Source organism: Drosophila willistoni, chromosome 3R (genome assembly GCF_018902025.1).
Source record: "Drosophila willistoni isolate 14030-0811.24 chromosome 3R, UCI_dwil_1.1, whole genome shotgun sequence".
Lineage (NCBI taxonomy): Eukaryota > Metazoa > Arthropoda > Insecta > Diptera > Drosophilidae > Drosophila > Drosophila willistoni.
In genome coordinates this window covers 14,866,080-14,890,645 of record NC_061086.1, presented here as the reverse complement: position 1 = coordinate 14,890,645, position 24,566 = coordinate 14,866,080, and the positions used below count along the sequence as shown (strand labels likewise).

Genomic DNA, 24,566 nt, shown 5'->3' with positions numbered 1-24,566 from the left:
GCCACTGCAATCTTCTGACTCTGTAACCGCTATCTCAACAAAACGGGCGTAAACAACAACAAAACAAACAGAATAAAGAAATTCTAGTTAACGTTGATAATAAACACTTAATTTATAGCCGTTGTTGTGGTTATGCACATACATATGTATATTCTATATACATTGTAGATATCGGTCAGCTAATCTCATTGGGGCTGGGTTGGTTACTGCCATTGTTCCAGCACAGTTTACTTTCAATTTTCCTTTAGTAAAGAGTCACTTTAAAGAGAATTCCCCAAGTGCCATGTCGGACTCCTTTTTCCATATGGGTCAGGAAACCCACGCAGTTCCTATGACACTCTTTAAGAATAACAGAGATCGGGCTACAAAAGCAATTGTGGAAGAACTACTACCTGGACTGAAATTTCAGTCGGGTAATCTAATCGTCTTGTTGGAGGGCGGCAAGGACAAAAGTTTCTACAATACAGATGTCGACTATGTCTTTCGTCAGGAGTCGTACTTTCAGTATCTGTTCGGCGTGAAGGAGCCAGGCTGCTATGCTCTACTTACCATTGATGTGAAAACGGGTGAACAGAAGAGTGTGCTCTTTGTGCCCCGCTTGCCGGAGGACTATGAGACCTGGATGGGGCAGCTATTGAAGCCTGATGAATTTAAGAACATGTATAAAGTCGATGAAGTTCACTACGAAGACGATCTATCCAGCTATTTGGAGCGAGCTGCACCAAAGCTTATACTTACATTGAGTGGCGTAAACAGCGACAGTGGTCTCACCTTACAGCCGCCAGAATTCGCGAGCAAAGACAAATATGAGACCGATTGTGAGCTGCTTTATCCGATATTGTCCGAGTGTCGCGTAATCAAATCACCAGAGGAAATTGAAGTATTGCGCTATGTGGCCAGGGTTTCATCGAATGCCCACATTGAAGTGATGAAGTTTATCCGGCCTGGACATATGGAATACCAGGGAGAGTCGGTCTTTTTGCACAATGCCTATTCCGTGGGAGGCTGCCGTCATGCCTCCTACACTTGCATCTGCGGCAGCGGTACCAATTCCTCCATTTTGCACTACGGCCACGCTGGTGCCCCAAATGACCGTCCCATTCAGGATGGCGACATGTGCTTGTTTGATATGGGAGCAAATTATTGCGGCTATGCTGCCGACATCACTTGCTCCTTTCCGGCCAATGGTAAGTTCACGGAGGATCAGAAGTTTATCTATAATGCCGTACTCGATGCACGTAATGCTGTCCTGGAATCAGCTCGCGATGGCGTCAGTTGGGTGGACATGCACAAGCTGTCTGGAAAGGTGATGTTACAGCGCCTCAAGGAGGGTGGAATGCTCAAAGGAGATGTGGATGAAATGCTGGCAGCGGGATTGTCGGGTATTTTTCAGCCCCATGGTCTTGGACACTTGTTGGGGCTGGATGTTCACGATGTGGGTGGCTATCTACCAACCGAACCAAGACGTCCAAGCGAACCTTGGCTCAGTAGGCTTCGCTTTGCCCGTATTCTCAAAGCAGGAATGTACGTTACTGTGGAGCCGGGCTGTTATTTCATAAAACGGCTCATGGACAAAGCTCTGGCCGATCCGGCACTAGCCAAGTTCATCAATGTCGATGTGTTCAATCGTTTCCGCGGCTTTGGCGGTGTCCGCATTGAAGATGATGTCCTGATTACCAAAAATGGTACTGAAAATTTCACTTTCGTTCCACGTACCATCCAGGAAATCGAGAATACCATGGGCTTAAATGCAAACAATTAAACCAGATGGATTGCCCATCGATTTACAAACATTATACATATATATATATCATTATCATAATCAAATTATGACAATATGTTAAACGGGAACATGTGATCCTTATGCAGGAATAAATGAAACTTTTTTGTCACTTATTATGTACTGGAATTTCTCTATCAGTTGCTAAACATTCCCGGGAAAGATCATTAAGTTCTAGAGACCTAGTAATATTTATGGTCAAACTTTCAATAATCTTTATTCGTTAACAGCGTAAACAAAGTAAAGGAGAAGGCTGCACACCTGAAACTGGGGAATCGCGTGAAGAAGCTCTAGTCGAGCTTTAGTTAACCAGGCGTTTTTCTGTGACTTATACTTATTTACAAGCGCTGATCTTCCTTAGCCATCACATTGGCTGCAGAAAAATCTTAGCAATTGCCATGGCATGTGTTCCAAATGATATATATCAAATCAAACTTGTCCGTCATCACATATATTTCTTTGAGTGGCCATTCCGCTGCTGTTGCTTGAGCTGACTATGTCCATTCTGAGACGGAGATAGTTCACCACTGCTGTCCAGGCAATCCTGTATCACCTCGTTGATCTCGATGACACTGCGTCGTGGAAACCAACCGCGAATAGCACCTTTCCGCAAACGTTTCTTCCCATCGGCCAATTCTTTCTCGGTGGGCACACGCTCACCAAAAAGCCAATGCTTTCGGAAACGCGTTACCTTAATGATATCATCGGGTTGCAGGCGAATACGCGGCTCATCTGTGCAAGGTGCAGCCACACAGACACGCCAGCCTTGCGACCAAATTGGTAGCCAACGTCCAGTGACATTGCCAATGCATTTATAAGTGCGGGTGCGGGCTCGTTTCTCCTCTTTTTGGGCGAGTTGTTCGCGCTGTGGGATGGAGATAAGGCAATTATAAATCTGTTTCCATTGGACAATAATTGAACTTACAGTTAAAGTAAATTGATCACAACCCTTAGCCACGGCCCATTCAATGCCATCGCCGCGGCTTCGACAATCCTCATCGAATACCTGACGCATATTGAGTTTCCAGCCGAGATCATACGGATAGACAAATTCATCCTCGCTTTCGCCATTGCGATAAAGTCGATAGCGGGCTTTCTCCACAATCCAGATCTCTATACCCGTCTGGTTCGTCACAATCGTCTTGAGCTGAATGTAGAGCAGCATGCTCAGACCAATGACCACGCCAATGGCTAGACCCATGCCCAAAATGCACATGATAATGCTCATTAACGTGAATTGGACACTGGCCAAGTGTGTCAATCCATGTGTCAAATAATAGTAACGATAAATTCCACGATAGAATGAACAACTGAGCACCACAGTACCCTGAAGGCTGCCCAGTATGGAAAAGAGGAGGAAATAAGTAAAATACGCATGATTGGCCCAGCCAACGCAGTGATTAATCCACGGACAATGATGATCCATTTTTTTAACGCATCGATTGCCTGTAACGGAAATGAGATATAAGAGGATAGATAATTCAAAAAAGCAGTCCACTTACATTTGCGACAATGATGAGAACGAGGTGCCTTAAAGCCCTCGCACTGCTTGCAGTATTGCAGGAACTGTGTGTCCTTGGGATCCTGCCAAAAGCAAAAACTATATGTATATTAAATATGCGTGGCAATATACAAATTTATTATTTATTTATTTATGAAGAAAACTTAACGACCATCCCCCCAGCCATTTGCTCGGGTCCAGCCTCTTGGCTTGGCTTTTGGCGGGCTGGTTACAAAACATTTATGCAAATTTCGATAATTGCATTTTACGGACCTCTGTCAAGAGGGTATAACAGTGTTCCCATTATGTCGGTCAAACTTGCGAGTAAGGAACTAATTTTAAAAACTTTCTAATCTACAAATTGTCATAAATCTCAACCGTATAATACCCATGATAGTGTTCTAGATGTGTCGTTAAAAATAACAATATAATAACTAGGCCTAATTTTATGACGACCCTTAGCCACTAGGGCATACAAAATTCGGTTCACGAAATCTAGCTTCCGGTACGCCTTCAGTTGCGGAACAGGCTTGGACTGTGGCTTTGGCTGCGGCTCATAAATTATTTTCCTGGGCACGCCAAAACGCGACAAAGTAAGGACAAACATTTATGTATATGTGCTTTTGTTGGTGTTGGCGCTAAAATTCAATTTGGAATTGTTTTTTGAAAATAAATTGCATCGTTTAATTGCCCAAGGATTATAGGTAGGCGATAAGGGACTCTTAACACGCCTGACCCATTTGTCCTAGTCGGCTATCCAGTCCAGTTGGTGAAGTTGAGCGACGTATTGTTGATAGCACGCCTAGTTCACTCCGACACTTTTGTTGTATACTAAACTATAATTTCCGCCAATCCAACAATGACGCTGCACAATTTGAAGCCAAGAAGCAGCAAACAGGTGTTTACCTTTGGATGCCATTGTTTTGGCAACAGGCCGGGCCCTGTCAGAGTGGCCATGACGTAATTGAATGTAGCTAATGTGGAAAGCATTAAGAATAGTCCCTGATGTGCAAAGGCGGCGAATGATTCATTTGGTGGCCACCACATTGAGTTCATATAGAGCGTTGTCAGCGTTATGCATTTTATGATACCTGAAACGGATGACAAAACATTAGACTAAACAAATAAAAGGAGGCACCCACCACTTAGGGGTTGGGGGAAATTTGAGTTTGGTTATGCTTGGCCAAACAATTTGCGTGCTGGTACTGGTGGAAGGAAATGAAACTCATTTATTTGTTTTTATTGCCGCCGACGTCGACCACTACTGGGCCCAGCGAGTTGATTAAGCGTGTTAAAGTTGAATCGAGACTAATACTTGGTACCCGATTGCATGGGCGTCCGACAAAAGGGTGATCAAGTAAGCCATTTAACTGAAATTCCGGTTTCGTTTTTTTCATGCCTGTTTGGGGAGCTATGCAATCCCATGGCCACTCCCAAGATCTGACCCTTGACACATGTATGTCACACTCATTTATCATTAAGTTGTTTTTGCAGCTCTTTCTTTTATTATGCCATAAAGGAAAGTCCTAATGAAACTACGAGTATGAAATGTACTTCAAGGGCAAGTCAAATGTGGCTTAATTAGATCTGGTCTACACCCATGACTGACCATAACCATCAACTTCCCTTGCCAACGTGCTCCTTCTGGTTATACTCGTCGTCGGGTCGGTTGGGCATTTAATTTAGTTATTACCATTGTGTGTATATCAGTTCAATAGCACTTAGAAAACAGCAACAAGCGGAAGTCATATGACCGCCATTAAAGAACTTCTGCGTCTGGCTGGGTCTCCGGCAAAATGGTCAGACTGCACGCCATATTTTATTCCGTTCAGGACTCTAGCGGGACGGAAAAAGGTAAAACGCAATTAGCGGGCCACTTTACGCGAATTAAAAGTCCAAGCCAAAGACCGATGTTGGTGTGGGCGGGGAAGTTGCAGGTGCTCAGCCGTCTGCGGCGTGGCACATTTTCGGGCTGCCTCTTCTTTCACTCAAAGTTGGCCAAAAAATATGCACGAAACACGTTATTATTTATGCAGACAACCAAAATGCAAACTGGTCAATGGGCGTTGACTTTGCTGGGCCAGAGTCTAGTCTCGTTAGCTACTGGTTGTCCATTGTACGGCAAGAAATTATGATTAATCTTCCAAATATAACACTCTTAAACACTTTAATTTCATTCGGCTGATAACAAATGTACTTGCACGTCAGTTAATTTGAAACTTACTCAGAGCGGTAATTGGACCCCAATGAAAAAATCTGCAATAATTACGACGAAAGCCACTCATTTATCTAATTTTCTAATTTAATATTTTCGCTTTGGCTTCCAAAATGCTAATGCCGATTTCTTTGTTTTTGTTGCCTTTGGCGGCTCTCAAACATATACAAAACACCCCCAACCAGGGATGCCAACCCACGGTCTTTTACGTTGAACCCAGTGAACATATTTTATGAATTTATATATTTACTGGTATACATATGCACATATATGTTATTAATATATTATTATATATTAGATTATTTGAAATTTTCTATTATTTGAATGAATCGATCTGGTTTATATCCGCAAATATAAATCCAGGAATCTTTCACCCGGAAGTCATGCCGGGATGGAGAAGTAATATAGTACTCCTGATATACTCGCAGCATAACTGCTGCGACCGTCCTCTTGGAAAACGGGTAGCTCCTGAAACGAACGCCTCGATTAGAGGGAGAAATGTATTCCCCACAGTCCCACCAGATTGGAATCCCGAGCGATTTCAGCTCCCGAGTTTTGGGAGCCTCAACACGCTCAAATGGCAGCAACAACGAGGCGTACAAACTCTTCAGCTCCTCGGGCGGGAAACCTAAAAGGCTGCAGCAAATGGCAACCACGTCCCAATCTACTTTTCTGTCAAAGCCACCTTGAGCCTGGACAGAATGGTAGAGACTGAAAGATTTACAGACATTATAAGTACAAATGTATAAATGTGAGAAATAGAAATGGTTCACTTACCTAAAGAGGCATATATGGGGATATGCCTTAACAATATCACTGGGCACTTGAATATCTTCGCCCAGTTTTTCAAAAAATATCTTTTTTTCGAATTTCAAATTTTGCCATTTGTAGCCGCTGTCCTCGGGCTCTTCCCCATCTGGTTCGATATTAAACAATTCGAGGTGTTGGACTTTTGGCTCCATTTCAACGGTCTCTTCTACTTCTGGTGACGCCATTGACCAATCAATTGGCGCCAATTGCTCGGGGGCCGCGTTTTGAGTTGGCATCTCTGTCGCAATTCGCTCAAGCCGCAGTTCGCCGTAACAAAAATATTGGCGTTAACAGGCTCGAAAGTGAGTTAACAGACTGCATAAGTTAGCGGCGATTCTCTGTAAACCCACTGTTTAAATGTTTTTTTTTAATTTTAAATTTTTTCTTATTTTTGTTTACTTTTTTGAAACAAATAACCTTTTATTTTAATAAACAAATAATAATCTACCGTTTCAATTAGTGTTCCACATTTTAAAGCATAGCATTTCTTAGAGCCAGAATCAAGCAATGCATTATACGTCAAAATGGGCGCCATATACTCAAAAATCTCCCAAAAAGTTTTATCAAAATCTTGTGAACAGTTTTTGGGAAAATCGGTTATTTGTGAAGCAACCTATGATTTGGCACCTTATAAAAGTCGTAGAAAAAATTACATTCACATTTCAGCTTGAATATCTCGGCTCAGGCAAAGCACGGTAGCTGATCCCGTTTGAGGGTGTTTCAAAAGTGTCTCAATCCTGTGAACAATTTTTGAGAAAAAGCCCCAAAAGTGCAAAGTTCAGGAAATTTATATCTTGTATATGTATATTCGAGTTTTAGCTTTTTTCCGCTACATAAGCATCTCTTCGTTGCAAATAGCACTCAGCACTAAAAACGCTCACTTGTATTTTTTTTCTATTCGCTGGCAGAGCCACGAACGCTCCCTCAACGTATCAACAAATTAACATATAATAAATATTTGGATTGCGAGGTTAGTCAAAGTGCAAAACTGTAACCATTAAAAAATTCAATTGATCATGTCATTTTGGCAATACGCACTGGAGATTCTGGTGACTTTGGCTCACATCGTGAGCGATCGCCTGCTGGAGTTCATATTTGGCTGGTATTTGGGACCACACAAAAGAGTTGCGACACCACAGAGTGTGGATCAACAGGTTATATTGACCAAAAGTGCGGTTGAGTTGGCACAACAAATACGCGAACGCAAGATAAAGTGTTATGACATAATTAAGGCGTTTGTTGAACGGATTGAGATAGCAAATCGAGAGTTAAATGCTGTCGTGGATGGCCCATTCAGTGAAGCCTTGGAACAGGCAAAAGTTATTGATGACAAGCTGGCCAAAGGAGAGTACAGTGAGGCGGACTTAAAAGCGAAACCCTTCTTGGGAGTGCCCTTCACAACGAAGGATAGCACCGCTGTGGCAGGAAAACTTCACACTTTGGGTCTAATCTCCAGAAAATCAGAACGTTCTGCTGAAGATGCTCAATGTGTGCGTTTGATGAAAAGAAGTGGAGCCATTATCATAGCCACAAGCAACATTCCAGAGGTGAACAAATGGCTGGAAACTAGGAATATGCTACTGGGCAAGACAAACAATCCCTATGATCTACGCCGTTCAGTGGGTGGATCATCCGGCGGTGAGTCGGCTCTAATTACTGCCTGTTGTACTGGTTTTGGACTTGGCACTGATATCGGTGGCTCCATACGTATACCGGCTTTTAATTGTGGTGTCTTTGGCCATAAGCCAACGACGGGAATCGTTGATATTGCTGGCTGTACCTTCCGTACCGGTAAGGAGAAGGAGACTATGGTCAGCGCTGGACCCATGTCTCGATCATCCAAAGATTTGCTACCCATTATGCAAATTCTAGTCGAACCTAGCCATCGCGCGGCTCTTAAGCTCGACGAACAGGTGAATTTGAAGAAACTGCGTTACTTCTACATCGATTCCAATGGCATGCGTCAGTGTAATCCCATCAATAATGAAACCCAACGTGTTATGTACAAAGTTCGCCAACATTTCGCCACCTTGTCAGGCGGTGACGTGAGACAAACTCAATTGCCTCATCTTAAATTGACTGGTAAAATGTGGCGCTATTGGATGACTCAGGAGCCAGCAAATTTCAATCTCTTGCTGGGCAATGGTGTGCAGTTAAATCCATATGTGGAACTCTTTAAGAAACTTATTGGACAAAGTGAATATACTCTGGCTGCCATATACTCAATTATCGATGGTATTCTACCAAAGGAAAACGAATCGTTGATGCGTAAAGCTACCAAGGAATGTCAGAAAGCTCTAGATGATCTGCTGGGCAATGATGGCGTTCTATTCTTCCACAGTTCACCGAGAACAGCACCATTCCATTATTATCCTTTACTTAAATTTAATGATTTTGCGTATTTTAGTCTGTTTAATGTCCTTCATGTGCCCGTTACCCAAGTACCCATGGGTCTGGATTCAAAGGGAATGCCTCTAGGTATCCAAGTGGTGGCCACTCGAAACAATGATCGTCTGTGTCTGGCTGTTGCAGAGGAATTGGAGCGTACTTTTGGTGGCTGGGTGCCGCCGTTTCCCCTGAAACATTAAAAAGAATATGCGATTGATTTGATTTTGTTATTTTGTAAAGGTGTTGGTAATATTTAAGACTGTTAAGTATTCAAAATACTCATTACTTAAATACAAGTTTATTAAATGAATTTTGTCTGATAATTATTTTTGGCGGAGAAGTCCGATGATAGCTTTGAAAATTTATCGAAAGTTTCTAACGAAAACAATTGTTATCGTATCGGCAATATGTTGTCGTTTATTTGAGCTAAAATATCGTTTATCGGCACTTTGCATCGAAGTGCAAAAATTGGCGCCAAATTAGAGATCATTTACAAATCACGCAGTACCTTGTTTAAATACAATTGTATAATTCTTTCTGTATTTGTTTTGAAAAGCAAGTCTTCAGTCTTTATAAAAGTCTTTGCCGCAATTGTTTTTTATTCAGTATAATACAAGCTAACTAACTGTTACGCATGTGCTTTGGAGCAGCAAGGATTTAATTGGTGTAGAAAGGCCTTTTTTCAAGCTTCTTAACACTAAAAGCCTATGGTCACACTTCTAATCGAGCTCTTGGCTTTTAGATTAATAACTTAATAATTTCTCTCTTAATTTTGTGTTTAAAATAGTGTAATATTAATTGTGTAGTGAAAAATGAATATCCAACCTACCTATAGTACCATATTTACGATTAAGGAAGAATATGTAGATTTGGACAATTTACATGAAACTTACACACATACTGACAGGTAAGAAGAAGAATCGACAATTTGCATTCAATTTTTCCACATTTCTTGGTTTCTATTGATTTCAGGTATTGATCTGAACTTGTAACAGACAGAAATTCTATTCCTAGATCCACAACCTTTCTGCCCTTTAGTCCTTTGAACTTAGCAGTGGGCAGTGATAAATGAAGCTGATGTCAGGAAACACTTAACCTAAAACTTATCTAAAACCTCCGGAGATGTTGTCGCGTTGTCAACAATTAATTTATCCACTCACACTCTCACACAGAATTAAACACGGACAGGAAGAAGCCCTATTTTCTAACTAATTGCAAGTGCAGTTTGGGTGTGTGTGCGTATTTTCACCCCAACCTCACTAACTGTTGGTCCATAAATTTTACTTTTGAATGCAGAAGATAAAGGAGACAGCAAATGGAGATGCCAATAGAGTTGGAAAATAAGATGGAGGGACCTCGTTGTCCGGTCTGTTCTTGTTTCACCTTTGTGCGATTGCTGACCAAGCGAGAAATATGCCTTAATATTTTTTTTCCACATGTTTCCCCAAGTAAAAGTCAAGTGCAATTGTCCTGGCTTATGTCAAGTATGTTTGGTACTTCTCTCTCTCTGTCTCTCATCTGTACGCATCTCTGAGTTCTACGTATTCTGTTTGTGTTTTCGGTTGTTGTTTCTGTTTTTGAAATATTAACGACGCCCTTTTGCTGTTTTTGTGTATTGTCTCCCCCCTCTCTCTCTTTCTCCCTCTCGCTCTCGTACTCTGTCATGGCATAACTTTATGCTTTCAATTGTTTTTGCCTGCATTTTATGAGAGGAGTATTTTGGTTCTTCATAAATATATGGAAATACATGCATACTTATACGCATACATCAGCAGCAAATCGTTGCAAAAATGTTTTTAAAACCCTTTTAAAGCAAAAAATAGACAAAATATAGCAAACTATACCCTTTTCAATGCAATTACATAATATTTGGTATGAATTTAGATTAGAAATGTCAATTGGAATATGTTTTTGAGCTTTAGCAAAGCGACCACAAAATCTAATACTTTAAGCGGTTAAGTAAATTTTTTATTTATCAAGAAATAGGAGAAAACATTTTTTGTTTATACGCAGAAATGTCAAAAATTTATGTAAGTCGTCTTTAAGTATCAAAGCTTACAATCAAAGTGTGATTTTAAAATTCAAAAACCAAAATTAAATTGTGATTGAAATGCAAGATTTGTACATAGGAAATTCTTAATTCTGGCTTGTGTTAATCTACTACTGAATCTTAAATTTAAGCCAACTAAAGATATTTTTGCTCACATGCTTTTGTTTATAACTTTCAATATATTTTTGAAATCGCTAGCAGATTCAGTTAAATTTCATATATTCTAGTCATATTCTATAATTAAATACTAAGTACCAGGAATATTTAGTCTTATTCATCAAATAGAGTTGCACCTCAGATAGGCCAATGACATCTGGCTAATAAAAAATAATTTATCTGGACTTCCCCGTACTTTTGTACATTGAGAGAAAGAAATCCTATGTAAGAAAGGTCCAGGTATAATTATATATATATATAAGTAAGCCATAATTATTGGTGAACTATTTAATGTAAAATAGTTTTGTATTGCAAGAATTGAGGTGATCCACAGGTAGAAATGTATAAGAAGCGATATTTCTTTGTATATAGGAGAGAATGGGCCTAATCGAGTTATCCTGAAACATAACCGCACTATCCGAAAAGTGATAAGCGTTTAAGATCGCATTTTGGTAGGTTATATTTGGATAATAAACTTAGACGGATCAGAATACTAGATCATATAGTTGTCACACAAACGATGAAATTAACAGTCATAAATGAAAGTCTAAACCAAACAACATTGTTGGTTATACAAAAAGTCTTATTTATAAGAAAACATTTTAAATATTAAACTATTGTTCTCTTTTCGAAAAATTGCTTTATTTAAATTAAAAAATTTTATAAAATGTAAAATGCCCATGCGCCACATTGCCCCGCTATTTTTGACAACGCCAATTTCGGGTATGTTAGAAAAACCCGCTATAGCTTTGTAACGGTAAATCTCATCTAAATGTCTCTTTGATCAATAGTTGCACAATGAATTAACCTTTTAATTAAGTGCCCATATGACAGGATACGAGCTACCGATCAGCATATATTTAAAAAAAAATGCGCCGACTAGACCCACTTTCCCTTACATATATTGAAAGTTAACAAGTTTCTTATTATGTGTACAGTTTTAATTAATGTCAGCCTATAATTATAGTGGAGTTTAGATGAAATTCAATGTTCTTTACGTAATACGTAAAAAAGCCTCGCTAACTAAAAGTATAACCTTCTGGACTATCAAATTTTTTAAAAACAAATAACTTCTCATATATATACATGCATATTTTGTTTCCAATGCCAGGTCCTTGGTAAATCTATTTGTTTTTTGTCGTTCTTTATTTTGTAAAGCCCACATATATCCTTTTTTAGATGCTTCTTCCCTTACTTTTGCAAAGCTCGTTCTCTTGTATGATCCCTTTGTGTGAAAAGTAAAATTATGAAAATTACCATACAAAATCCGCGACATCAGTTTTCCACTGGCCTTTGACAAATCGCAAATCCAGACGTAGTTTATAGATGCCAAAACCCAATACAGAACCAAACTTGTGTATAAAAAGTAGTTGGATTTTGCCTTTTTAACTTTTTTTTGTTCGTTACTTTCTCCCTATTTTGATTTTGCTGTTTGCAAAAACGTCTACATTGTTGAAATTCCTTTTTGCAAAATTGCCACGTGATACAAAGGAGGCGTCTGGGGAGTCACACAAAATGTGGCCCACACTACCAAAATATTTGTCTAGATAGGTATGTTGTATGCATGTGGTGGGGGGAAAGAGAGCAGTCAAGCCAACACAATAGGCCCGAAAATGACGTTGCAACAATTAATGTGAACAGTTTTGCAATCGTCGTCGTTGTCGTAGTTGTCGTCGTGATTTATAACGTGCATAAAATTTGCGGTCCTGGCAAGCACCTAAAATATACAATGCCAACTGAAATTAGTCAGGCAGGAGAAGTAGTTATATAGAAGAAGAAGTTGCACTTCAATCGACTTGATAGAATCCTAAGTAGTTCATAAACAGGAAATAATTTTTAAACAGAGTTTCTTTTTCTTTTATTTTATATATGTGTGTCAAAAATAGCATGGGGCTGTATTTAAAAACTATTTTATTATGTGAGAACTTAGAAAAAATGTTATTTTTTATTTGAGTTAATTACTTGGGTATTTAGTTACTCGATAGCGATCTAGATACAACACAGATCCTTTGAATAAAAGAAGAGCAGATAAGTTTTACTTCTTAAATGGATATAAACGCCCTTAAAAAACATTTCATACATATGTACATACATCAACATATTAGCCCTTTAGAAAAATTCATTACACATTGTAAACTCAAAAATTTGATTTGCATTTTGGCAAATTTATCATTATTACTTATCATGTTGCTAGGGACTTGAATTCTCCTGGATTTCCCGTTTATTTAAGATTTCTCTGTGTTTATCTTGTTCTATCATCTTTTGATCATAAATATTTCTTTGTGATAGTTTTGCCAGAATTACCTGTCGGGAAATTTATTATTTATCCTTTGATTTGTTGATTTTTTTTTTTGGATTTCCTGTTTAGTGAAAATTTCTTAGTTACTTCATCATCCTCATGAATTTAAAAATTGAAAGTTAATGTTAAATTATCACTTAGCTGCCAATGAGGTGTTGATTTTTCATGGGTTTTCTGTTTAGATGAGTTTGGTTTATCTTTGTTTTGGTTTATCTTTCTGATCATAAATGTCTGAATGAAAACTGTAAATTGAATGTAATACAATTAGATTAGATTTGAAAAAATGTGTTCTTATTGGTTTTGGGTGACTTACCTTAAGTCTGAGTCGATAATTATTACCAACTCCCCCGCAGCTGCCTCACCCGATGTTGCTTCTTATTTAAACGGGAGTGACTCAGCAAGGGCAAGTGAAAATGGGGAAAGTGCTCTATTTCTACCTTTCTCGATTCCTCGTTTTTCGTTCATTTCCTGTATCTAGCTCTCTTACTTTCCTTCTTTCCATCCATTCTGCTCTCTAATTTGATCTCTCTCGCTGCCTCACACTCTTTTCGTATAATTTTCCTAATTTGACCACTCTTCTACTTCTCTCTTCTTCTTCTCTTCTTCTGGTATTCTCACACCGACTACCTTCGATTCTCGCTTTCGTTATGGAATATTATATACGATATATTATTTAAAAACTAATATGAAAAGAACCTGATGGTCATATTTTGAACTTTGTTTTATATAAATAAGTCAATTAAACATGTCGAGAAGCTTGTCGATCTAATTTCCAGTTAATTTTAACTTAAATCAACTCTCTTGAGTTGATCGTTAACTATTAACTCGTCATTTAATTCCTGTGACTTAATAAATGCTAAATATTCTAATGCTGGAACTAGTTCCTTTGGCTAAATCTGTTCAGCTCAAGCAAATACATTTTTTGAAAATTTTGTGTGGGCGTTGGCCAACGACTTTATAATTTATTGATAGTTTGGTCAGGTCTCTTTTGGCCTAATAAGCCAGACTCTCCCAATTTGCCCAATTTCTGTATAAAGTTCACATTCTCGCTGTCTTTTCTTTTGTCTGTCTGCATATTTGAAAACTATTTTCATTGCGTGATAATTTATGTGACATAAACAAATTACATAATCGTTTGGCCATTTATGCAAATTAATTTTACTGGTAGATGGGGGAAGAGCAAAAACCATGTATCTATTATCCCATTGGGGATCTCCAACTCATTTCATTCTGGTTCTCTCTCTGTGTGTGTGTGTGTGTGTGGCAATTTGACTTTCTCTAAATCTTAGTCTGGCATACTCTTTTATTTTTGTGTCCTTTGGCATTTTGCAGTTTTTCTTTTCTTATTTTTTTTTTGTTTTCAATTTACAATAAAATTCAATAAGGTGTTGGAGACTTAATGGAGATTGACTGACAGCGACTGCCAAATGTGTTCCGGAGATCCTTGCTTACTATGTAGAAGCAAGCTTTTGTGTATGTGTGTGTGTGTGTGTGTGAAAAAATCCGTGTCCTGGTCTTAGCCTGCTTCGCCTTTGCAAGAGAAAAAGTATTGCCATGAAATGCAATCGGTGGGAAAAATTGCTTGGCATGTCTAAAGTTCAAAATTGCAATAAAATAAGCAAAAAAAAGGACCCAACAGAAAATTGTATTCGAAAGTATGTTGTACATTTTGTATTACATATTACGTGCTAAATCCTTGAAAACTTTATTTCTGCTTGCTATTAATATTTTGTGAGTTTTTGGCATAAAAAATAAATTGCAAACAATTTTGTTCATATTAGTGCTACGAAATGCAATTGTTTTTCCAATTGTTATGACTATTTAAGTGGCCTAAAAGGATATAAGCTTAAAGGGGACTAGATGCTTGGTTAATCATTGTAGAGGAGAGAGGATTCTTACATTTATCATTTTATATGATTACTCTAAGAGACTTGAGGCATATGCATCACTGCACTATGTCTTGACTCTTGATACAAAAAATGTAATATTTTCTTATTTTAATTTCAACATTAAACAAATAAAACAAAATGGCAGCAAGTGCGAGTGTGTGTGTGTGTTTGTGTGTGTGTGTGTGTGCATCCTCCAACACCTTTTTATACTTACTTTTTTCCGCTTTTCTCCCTCTTAGCGCAATCAGCAAGAGTCAGCCAGCTATGAATAAAAGTTAAACAGACAAAACAAAGTGTAAAGTGGGCGAGTTGAAGGAAAAAGGGGGCGTGTGTATGGCTAGATGTAAGATGACGGTTGTAAATTTCACACGCAGTACCCATGAAATGGCGACGCCATTTTAAAGTTGAAACATTTGCGTAATTAGTAAAAGGCAAAAAGCTAAAAACCAAACCAGACCCAAACCCAAGCAAGCCCAAAATGTCAGCAAGTGGGAGGGAAATTGTAAAAATTGTGGTAGAGACTTGTACTAGAACGTACTTTAAGTGCCAAGGAGAAACTTAATTAAATTGTAACCATTCCTCGTACTCGTTTCGTTTAGTTGGCTTTTGGCCAAATGCATGTTTGCCCAAAAAACCAAAAAGTGGGTGACAATTAACTAATGTCAACGGCGTAAAGTTGCATTTTGTGCTCAAGGCTTGAAAAATGTGTGTATGTGTGTGTGTGAACCACATTTAGAAGGTTGTTTGTTAGGGAGAACTAACAGCCTTTGATTTCTAATCAATGTACTCTTATTGGTTTTATGTACGCTACTAACTGAAAGAGTTGTTAAAATATATTCTTTTGCCCATCATCAATTTTTGTTTTACTTCTTTGGCAACCTCAAACGACATCATTTGATGTCTGCTTATAACCCACGTCCATCTGCTTGTTATATTGTCCGTAAAGTTAAGCGATAAGCAAGTAATTTTACTACCTGTCTGCCACTGTCCTCGACCCTACCCGGCATACTGCCATCAGTCATTTTGGCATACATTTACGCATTATCAATTGCGAATTGTCATCATTATCATCATCGTCATCGCCATCGTCATCACCAGCAGCAGGAAGAGTGGAGTCATCATCATTGGTAAGGTTTTGCTTGTTGTTATTGTTTTTTCCCAATTGAAGCCCGGCACGTTTTGTCGTTATGTCTGGCTGAGCGGCTCCTCATATCGCATTATATCTGCATTGTCACCTTGTTGGCCATTTAGCATGAATGCCCTCCTCAACTCATCCCCCGCCCATTGTTCCCCACGGTTTCGCAATGTGGTGTCCCCTGTTTGGGCTACGCCTCGAGTTTTGGTTAAGGTCGTCATTGTGGCCCATCTTCATTTATTTTTGCTTTTTTTTCTGTTTTTGCTGGCACAAAAAAAAGGTTCCTTTTTTTTTTGTGGATTTACTTTTTCGTTTGGGGGTTTTGGCGTTATTCAATTAGTTGGGCCATTACAGTGGTTCGAAATCAAGGAAATTAGTTTATACAAATTCATGTCCCATGTGCCCTTATTTTAAATGCTTTCTACTCTAACACATTTAACAATTTTCAGTTATTTTTTCAGCATATATAATTTAACGAATTCTCTTAGAAAGACATAAAATATTACAAAAATGCTTTTAAATATTCTTTTTTGGCATTTTAACTCACTGTGCGTTATACAAATCTAAAAACCAGCAAAAACGGTGAAATGGAAAAATAACCAAAAAGGGCAGCGACACAGACAGGACACACATTTATCCTAACGTGTTCATTTAAGTGGAATCACTTAATGGTTTTATACGCTTATCATTATCATGCCAAACCGACTGGGGTCGGGCTTCGTCTCCCAACCGAAAAAGGAAAATGACAATGACAACGGACTGCAGGACAATGGCAAACCACATATTTTGTATCTCTAGCAAGTACAACGAGTAGTGGAAAATCCACATACGTTTTTCATTCTGACACATAGCAGTAAGTTGATTCAATCAAATTTCGTGTACGGCTCGCGGGCAATTTTTTATCTGACGGATGTTTGGCTTCGTTGCTGTCTGTCAGCGTAGCAAAATTCCGTTTGTATTTGCGCCCAGTCATTGTTTTAATGCGTCCATCGTGTGTTTGCCTTGCCCACTCCAACAGATTCTCCACCCAACTCTACTGAAGCAAAAAAGACAAAAAAAAAGACAACGCATTTGCTGTGCAGTGCTTTAAATGTTTCACTTTTCAGAGCGTGACGACGACGACAACAACGACTGCGACTACTGAGAGGCAAAGTTCACGGGCACGGCCCACAAATAAGGAAGTAATATGTCGCCGCTGTGCGACCATCAAAACCAGACAAGGACGATACTTCACTTTTAGGTGGTGGCGATGTTGCTGTTATCTGACAGTGGAGGTAGTGGTGGTGGTGGTAGTGGTCGTTGCCATAGAACGACTCCCCCTAGTGTGACTCTTTTTGTCGATTGCCATTTTGGTGCTCCATTGTCAATGCGTTTTGGGTATAATACCCTAGATAAGTGATGGATTTTCGGCGTGGATTTTGTTCAATGCATTTGGAAAAGTAATTTTCAAAGGTTAAACTTGTCAAGACCTAAAATTTTGATACTCCATTCGGAAAAGTCTATAAATTTTCTCTTACAAATAAGTGAACATGGGTTTAAGATTATTCTTTTAAGAAATTTTAGTCCACAAATTAAATCTGTTAATTGTTTATGATATTAGTAGCTCTTCAACTCGAATCGAGAAGAGACTATAACATTTGATTTAAAGTTTCTTTTATTACCGCAAAGGGCACTCCATATGCCTATCAATAAATGAAAGTATATATTAGTAAGCCAATTATGTCTAAAAAGATCTTTGAAGATTGTTGAACTAAATAGTATAAAGTTTGTAAGATGAATTCAATTCAATTGGCAGAGACAACCAAAATTGGTTTAGCATGACTAAAGCTAAAACAAAAAAATTAAAACTAAAATTAAATTAAGACAGAATTTTTAACTAAACCGTCAGTAAAAATATGTGTATTAGTAAGAATAGGATGATTAATCTTTAGAAACACTTCTGGAACTCTCTTATCGATTGTTGATAAATTGATTTGTAAATACTTTGTATTTTGAGATCAGCTGCTTTACATTTGTACAGGATATTATACAAGTCGTATATCTATTTGTTAATTTGGACTCCTTTTTCTTGATTGCTTCTCCCATGTCTCTTCATTTTTGGGGTTTTATCTCTTTTTACCCTTTGCTGTCAGAAACATTGAACCGCATTTGTTTGCAAAAGATTGATGACCCACAATTGGGTTCGGTTGGGTCTGTCCGATGATTTGCTGCTGCTTCTGCGTATGGTTTATGATACCGGAATGGCTTTTGCTCATACAGATTTTAAGTTTCGCTCGAGTTTTTGAGAATAATTTAATTAATTGTAATGTGTGTAGTAGTACAATGAAAGTGACTTGTCACTTGTCAACTTTAGTGCATGAAATGCAGAAACTTTTCCGTCAACATGCCATTGATTTTATTTCATTCTCAGGAAAGAGAAGATGTCGCCATACTTGGGATGATAAAGTCAAGTCCTCGGGACGGACAGTAGAAGAAAAGTTCTTTCCTTTTTTTGTTGTTGCTTTTGTCGTCTCTGTGTCGCTTGCAACATGATGGTGCTGTCAGAAACACTCAGTCGACATTTAACTTATGTCATGTGCAGTACATGGTACAAGACAAGAATTTACAGAATATATAAGACAAAGAATAGTGAGAGAGATAAAGAGGTTTGTAAGTATAATAAGAAAAACAAGATGGAACAATCTCTAAAATGCATTTTTAAGTTGGTAGCTTGATCAATAACTTGATCTAGGAATCTATAGAAATCTATGGGACTGGAAAACAAAACTTTTTATGGAATAATTTTTTAATAAAGATTGAGAATGGAATTCTCAATTCCTCTTTGGCAAAATTCTATGAGTTAGTGTTACCTTTATATATATATTCTGCTTAATTAGGCTGTCATTTAAGCAAAGTATTAGTTTTAATCAAAAGGTCCTTAAATCAAGATAATAATACACAAACTACAAGTAGTCTCTTGATATTTGTGTGTCCGTTAGTGTGGGTGTGTGTGTGTGTGTAAGCAACATAAAATCCGAAATGAACAATACCAACAACAATTAAACATGTCACACTCTTACACAAGCGAAACGAGCAATCGCTCTTCACCAGCCCATACCATAAAGCCACCGACTTCCACCTTCCAACCATTCCCATCTGTAAACATGCCAGGCTACTTCATCACAGACAAGAACGACGAACAACAGACATCCATATCCATTCATTCACACCCTAACGCCAAAGCCCACTCCCCCCGACCCCATACCCAATCCTGAACCCCGACCCCAACTCTGATTTGGCCACATTTGCAACACACACACACACACACACACAATACATAAGCCATGGTGTGTGGTACTTTTCATTAGCAGCCACACTTTGTATGCCGTCAAAAAAGGGAATGAAGGCGAAAAAATAAAGAAAGTATCTATAAAATGTCTTGGCCTTGTCACTTTACTGTTTTATTTCTTACTTTTTTCTTTTCTTTTTTGCTTATTTTCTGTTTTGCTGTTGTTGTATGTGTGTGCCTTTTGTTAGAGTTATTAACCCTTAACCACACGTTACATTTATTACCCACATTGTTAGGACGGCCAAACAAAGTCGTCGACGCTCCGCTTTGAGCGCGTTAAGCTGACAATGACAATTTTTGCAACTCTCCTTTCATACCCTGTCAAGGAAGAAGGTAGTATATAAATTTTAGTCCCAACGTTGGTAACTGAAATGCAAACTATAAGTGTAGACCTAAGTTTTTCCATACTATTACTCTCAAAATCAGTTAAAATATATTTAGAGATCACATAAAAGAATTCCTTCTTTAAAACTGACCAGATCAGACTAAGAGTATACAAACTTTGATATGTCCAAAGCTATCAGTTTTTGTCCCCTATTTTCTTTTGCCATTTTCTTCCTCATTTTGTTTGCCTTTATTCGATTTGGTATTTGGTTGGATGGGTTTGGTCTAAGGATGTTTCTGTCTGTGGTTTATTGCTTTTAATTTGCCCTTGCTTTCAGCTTTATTCGACATTTGAGAGGGAGAGGGGAACAAATTTTTCTTTGCTTTTTTCCTCGGGTTTGTGGCTAAGTGAATTTTGTGCTGTTTCATAGAAGTTTTTGGGATTTCTTTTTTTTTTGGTGTGATAATTGGCCCATCAGGCTAAGAAAATTGCAGATTTGTCGAAACATTTTGCGGTAAATTCTTTATCAAAAGTTCCACTCAACTGCTAACTGCTGCTTTGGCAATGCAACATGTTGCAATAGAATAATTTTCACATCGAATACGGGTTTACTTTCATAATCATTACATCCAATCGTCAAGTGTCAGTTAAGGTGAACACATTTCTAGTTCGTCGTCGTACATTGAAAAACAGGAAATTTGGGGGAATGTCTGAAATAGATAATACTTTTGTAAAACTCCGAGCTCGACTTAGAGAACTTGACATTAAGCTATGGCAGGAACCATATTACCATGAGGATGTGGGCAGCATTGAGTCTGAAATGGATCGTTTGTCGGAACAACTCAGTGGCGAATTGGGCATAAGTGTATCGAATTGCAAGTGTGCCTTGGTCGAATTGCAGGACAGTGCCCTGCGTAAGTTGACGGCACGAAAGGAGTTCAATGAAACTGGGATGGCCACATTCAGTGTACGGTGTGTGGACAGCAAAGGTGGCACTGTTCAAATAATTGAGATAAAGTGCTCTCTAAATGCTTTGGGTCTGGATTTACAGCAGGAAATTGCCAATCGTTTAAAATTGAGTAATGCAAGCTATGTGAAATGTATATCGGCTGGCAAAATAGTTTCATCAAACAGCACATTAAACGATCAGGGACTAAATAATAATCAACAGCTAATGGTTATTATTGGAAGTAAAGAGAGTACCAATTCCAGTGATGGCAATACGGAACGTGGTTCTGTTCTGTATGAGCGTATAGCAAAGATTAAAGCTGACATTGAGTCTGTGGTGGATGCTGATGGACGTTTTTTCGAAATGGAAGATCAAGATGGCAATGCCATCTTCTTGCCACCCAATGAGAATCGTTCCCTATTGATGGCCATGGGTCTTTGCGAGAAAGCTCGAGCTGCTATGCGGCGCGAGAATTATGATGAGGCTTTGCTACTTTTACTTGAAGCGGATGAGCATTTTGCCGTATGTAATTCACAATTTTTGGAATCTGTTGATAATTATGCTTTATTGAATTTGGATATTGTCTGGTGTTATTTGTGTTTGAAGAATGTAACTCAATTGCCCGATGCCCAGCGTCGTTTGGATATATGCGAGAGGAATTTTGAGCGTAGCTATGGCAAGAATTTGAAACGAATTCGTTCAATACGAGGATCAAGTTGCCCCGAACGTGCCCTGATCATGCGCTTGCATTTGCTGCAGGGAGTCATATTATTCCATCAAAATCGTCGTGATGAGGCCTATGAGAAATTTGAAGAGGCCAGCCAGGCTTTGGCTGAACTAAGAGTCGATGACGATCAATTGACTCGTCTAATTGATATGGGTTACGATGTGGCCGATGCTCGTTTGGCATTACGCTCGTGTTCCGGTGATGCTGATCAGGCCATTCTTTTTATCAATAATCGTCGTGAGAAATTAAATACAGCACGAGCAGATGCTCAAACGGAGAGATTACAACAAAATCGTTTAGCCGCAGATAATGCAGATCAAGATTGGGTTAACCCCCGCAGTGTTTGTCAACTCACTGATATGGGCTACGAACGTGGTCTGGTTGTTGAGGCCCTAAAGCGTACCAAAAATGATATTCCTGATAGTGTGGATCTCTTACAGTTTCATGCCGATGAGTTAGGTGCCGACCTACAAACAACTCCACCAGCCGATGAGCAGCTTTTAAATATTCTACATCAATTGGGTTTTCCTATGGCTTTGGTTCGTATCGCTCTGGAGACCACACAAAATGATATGAAACGTTCTGTGGAATTCCTTCTGAAAAGCCAATCAGACGAAAATCAATTACTTCAAGTTATTGACAACATGTCACAAACATTATCGGGTAACCCTGATGATCAGCAGCAGCAACCTACATCAAGCTCTAATGCTCGTCCTTTTATTGATATTTCGTCAAGTAAGTTGCAGTTGATTGAAACATTTTTAACCATGGCCAAATCGGAATTGGAATCATATAAGGCTTATACACGTTTTAATGAGGATCTAACTATGAATGATAATGACTATTTGGATTTGCCTTTGATACAAGAAGAACAAATTTTGATCGAGTATAAGAATCTTTTAGAGCGTTAAATGCTCTTGAATAACAATCTTTCATTGTTATTTCTATGAAATGAATATATTTTATAGTTTAACCACAGTCCTAATCAACTTTAATTTGGTATATAGATATTTGCCACTTTAGGAAAATCTGTTTTAGTTCGTTGCTTAAAATAACTTGTATGTAGGATTTTCCAATTTCACTCACAATTACTCATTATTTTAATATTTTCTCCCCATTAATATCAAATCCAGTCGTTGCCCGGATAAGTATGCTAGGAAACTTTGTTCATGTTCTGCTCGTCGTGTTTGTTAACTCATGTGCATAAAAGTCACAGTATTTTGTCGATTTTTTTTTTTTGTACGTTATGTTTTTTGCGTGTGGTTGACTTTGTGAAAAATTAATAATTTTTCATCCTCCCGTCTTTGGCACTATTTGGTTCCGTCTGTTGTTGAAAAACTTCTGCATTTGATGGCCAAATAATTTGTCGTTCTGTGTGTGAGTTATTTCCAAATCGTTAAATCTCAAATAAACTTGGTTGAGTCCTGCTTTTACTCCTCAATGGAAGTGGGTGTGGGTGTGGCTGTATGTGTGTGTGACTGTCTGGATATTGTTAGGTAGATTTGTTACGCCATGCCGCACATTTTGAGTGCCTTGACATTTCACTCACAACTGGGTTGTCGAGTAAATCGTGCATGATAGAGAGCGCAAGAGCTGGGAAAAATGTACAATTTTTAAAAGTGTTTTTCGTTATCGCCTGATAGATGGCAGCTTCTTAAAGAGGTTCATGGTATATATACATATAAATGTGACACACAAAACTCATTATAAAAAGTGGAAGGAGGAAAATAGACACACAAAAAATGTTGCTTGTCGCAAGATTTTTATGTCTAAATAAATGCAGGGCGCGCTGCACATTTCACTTTACTTTGAGGCACAAAAAGTGCACGAAAAAAAAGAAAGAAAAACTGAAAAAATGTCAAAATGTTGTTGCAAAAACCTAGTCAAATGGGTAGAGATGGGTTGGCGGGTGATGGTTGTCTTATTTAGTAGCGAAAATGAGCAGCGGCAGGCAGTGGCAGCGTTTAGGTTTTTCTCGGTTTTTTTCATGTACCCCAACCAAGGACTAACTTGGTTCGCAGCCTGATTTGTTGCTGCTACAGTTCTTGTTGTTGTTCTTGTTGTCATCAACAGCCAACATTATCATTGTTGGTTGCAAGTGCCAGTTTGCTGTAGTTGTTGCTGCTGTTCAGTGTCCTCATTATCGTTTGTCGCATGCCAGGCCCACTCATTCGCGCTTCTCTTCTCATGTCTTTTGCCATTTGCATTTCTTGTTACTATTTTGTTTCGTTCTTGTTTTTTTTTTGTTCTTGTTTAGAAACTTTAATGGGCTTGTCTGGCAAGTTTATGTTCAAAAAAAAAAAAAGATGGGAATTTAATTTTATGTCTTGTCAAATCAATTTTATATTTGATATTATCATCATTATATTGGACATCGGCCAAGTAAGGCAATCTAAAAATTGTTTATAAAAAGAATGGGTAAAAAGAATATCACATTAAAACATTCGAAACTTTAAGAGACTTTAAGTTCAACTGAAATTTAAAATATTGAATGAAAACTATTTAAAATTAGTGAAATTTTATTTTTAGAATGAACCGCATTTATTACATAAGTAAGTATTTTCTTAGCTGTCATTTCAAAATTTTTCTTTGCTAACAATCATAAACTAAACTTTTTTCCAAGTGAATTGTGCTCTTCAGCTTGTTATCTATTTTCTTTTAGTTAATTAAAAAAAGATTTTCCCAAAAACCGCAAAAAGTTGCATAAATTACAAATTAGGTAAATCAAAATCCAGCCGCAACCCCTCGACAGAACTTTGTCAACTTTCCCAGCTCTTATTTTCTCTTTCGTTTTCTCTCGTTCTGTGCTTAGAAAGTGAAAATAATGTAAATGATAAAATTATTTAATGATGCGGAAGTGCGTTGATAAGCCAACGACAAATAATAAGGATGAAAATTTGTTCTTTCCTCTTCCTTCATCTTCTCAATTTCTTTTTCTCGTTATATACATAGGTATATATATATTTTTATCGTTACTTTCATTCTTTCTTTCTATATGGTGGATTAATATTAAA

The 24,566-nt window shown here is 38.1% G+C and overlaps 4 protein-coding genes across 4 annotated transcripts; 3 read left to right on the top strand and 1 right to left on the bottom strand.

Moving 5' to 3' along the window:
- Positions 1-26: 26 nt before the first annotated feature.
- Positions 27-1,896, top strand: LOC6650228 (xaa-Pro dipeptidase). Its single transcript, XM_002073957.4, has one exon. The coding sequence runs from the start codon at positions 284-286 to the stop codon at positions 1,760-1,762; it is 1,479 nt and encodes a 492-aa protein (XP_002073993.1). The 5' UTR covers positions 27-283; the 3' UTR covers positions 1,763-1,896.
- Positions 1,897-1,971: 75 nt separating this feature from the next.
- Positions 1,972-5,658, bottom strand: LOC6650227 (palmitoyltransferase ZDHHC6). Its single transcript, XM_002073956.4, has 5 exons — positions 5,506-5,658; positions 4,188-4,372; positions 3,283-3,364; positions 2,706-3,226; positions 1,972-2,645 (listed from the first exon to the last, which is right to left on the bottom strand). Exons 1-5 carry the CDS (start codon positions 5,564-5,566, stop codon positions 2,226-2,228), a joined length of 1,269 nt encoding a protein of 422 aa, XP_002073992.3. The 5' UTR covers positions 5,567-5,658; the 3' UTR covers positions 1,972-2,225.
- Positions 5,659-7,187: 1,529 nt separating this feature from the next.
- Positions 7,188-9,004, top strand: LOC6650226 (fatty-acid amide hydrolase 2). The gene has a single exon (XM_002073955.4). The coding sequence runs from the start codon at positions 7,323-7,325 to the stop codon at positions 8,892-8,894; it is 1,572 nt and encodes a 523-aa protein (XP_002073991.1). The 5' UTR covers positions 7,188-7,322; the 3' UTR covers positions 8,895-9,004.
- Positions 9,005-20,522: 11,518 nt separating this feature from the next.
- Positions 20,523-22,530, top strand: LOC6650225 (NEDD8 ultimate buster 1). The gene has a single exon (XM_002073954.2). The coding sequence runs from the start codon at positions 20,583-20,585 to the stop codon at positions 22,461-22,463; it is 1,881 nt and encodes a 626-aa protein (XP_002073990.1). The 5' UTR covers positions 20,523-20,582; the 3' UTR covers positions 22,464-22,530.
- Positions 22,531-24,566: the final 2,036 nt, after the last annotated feature.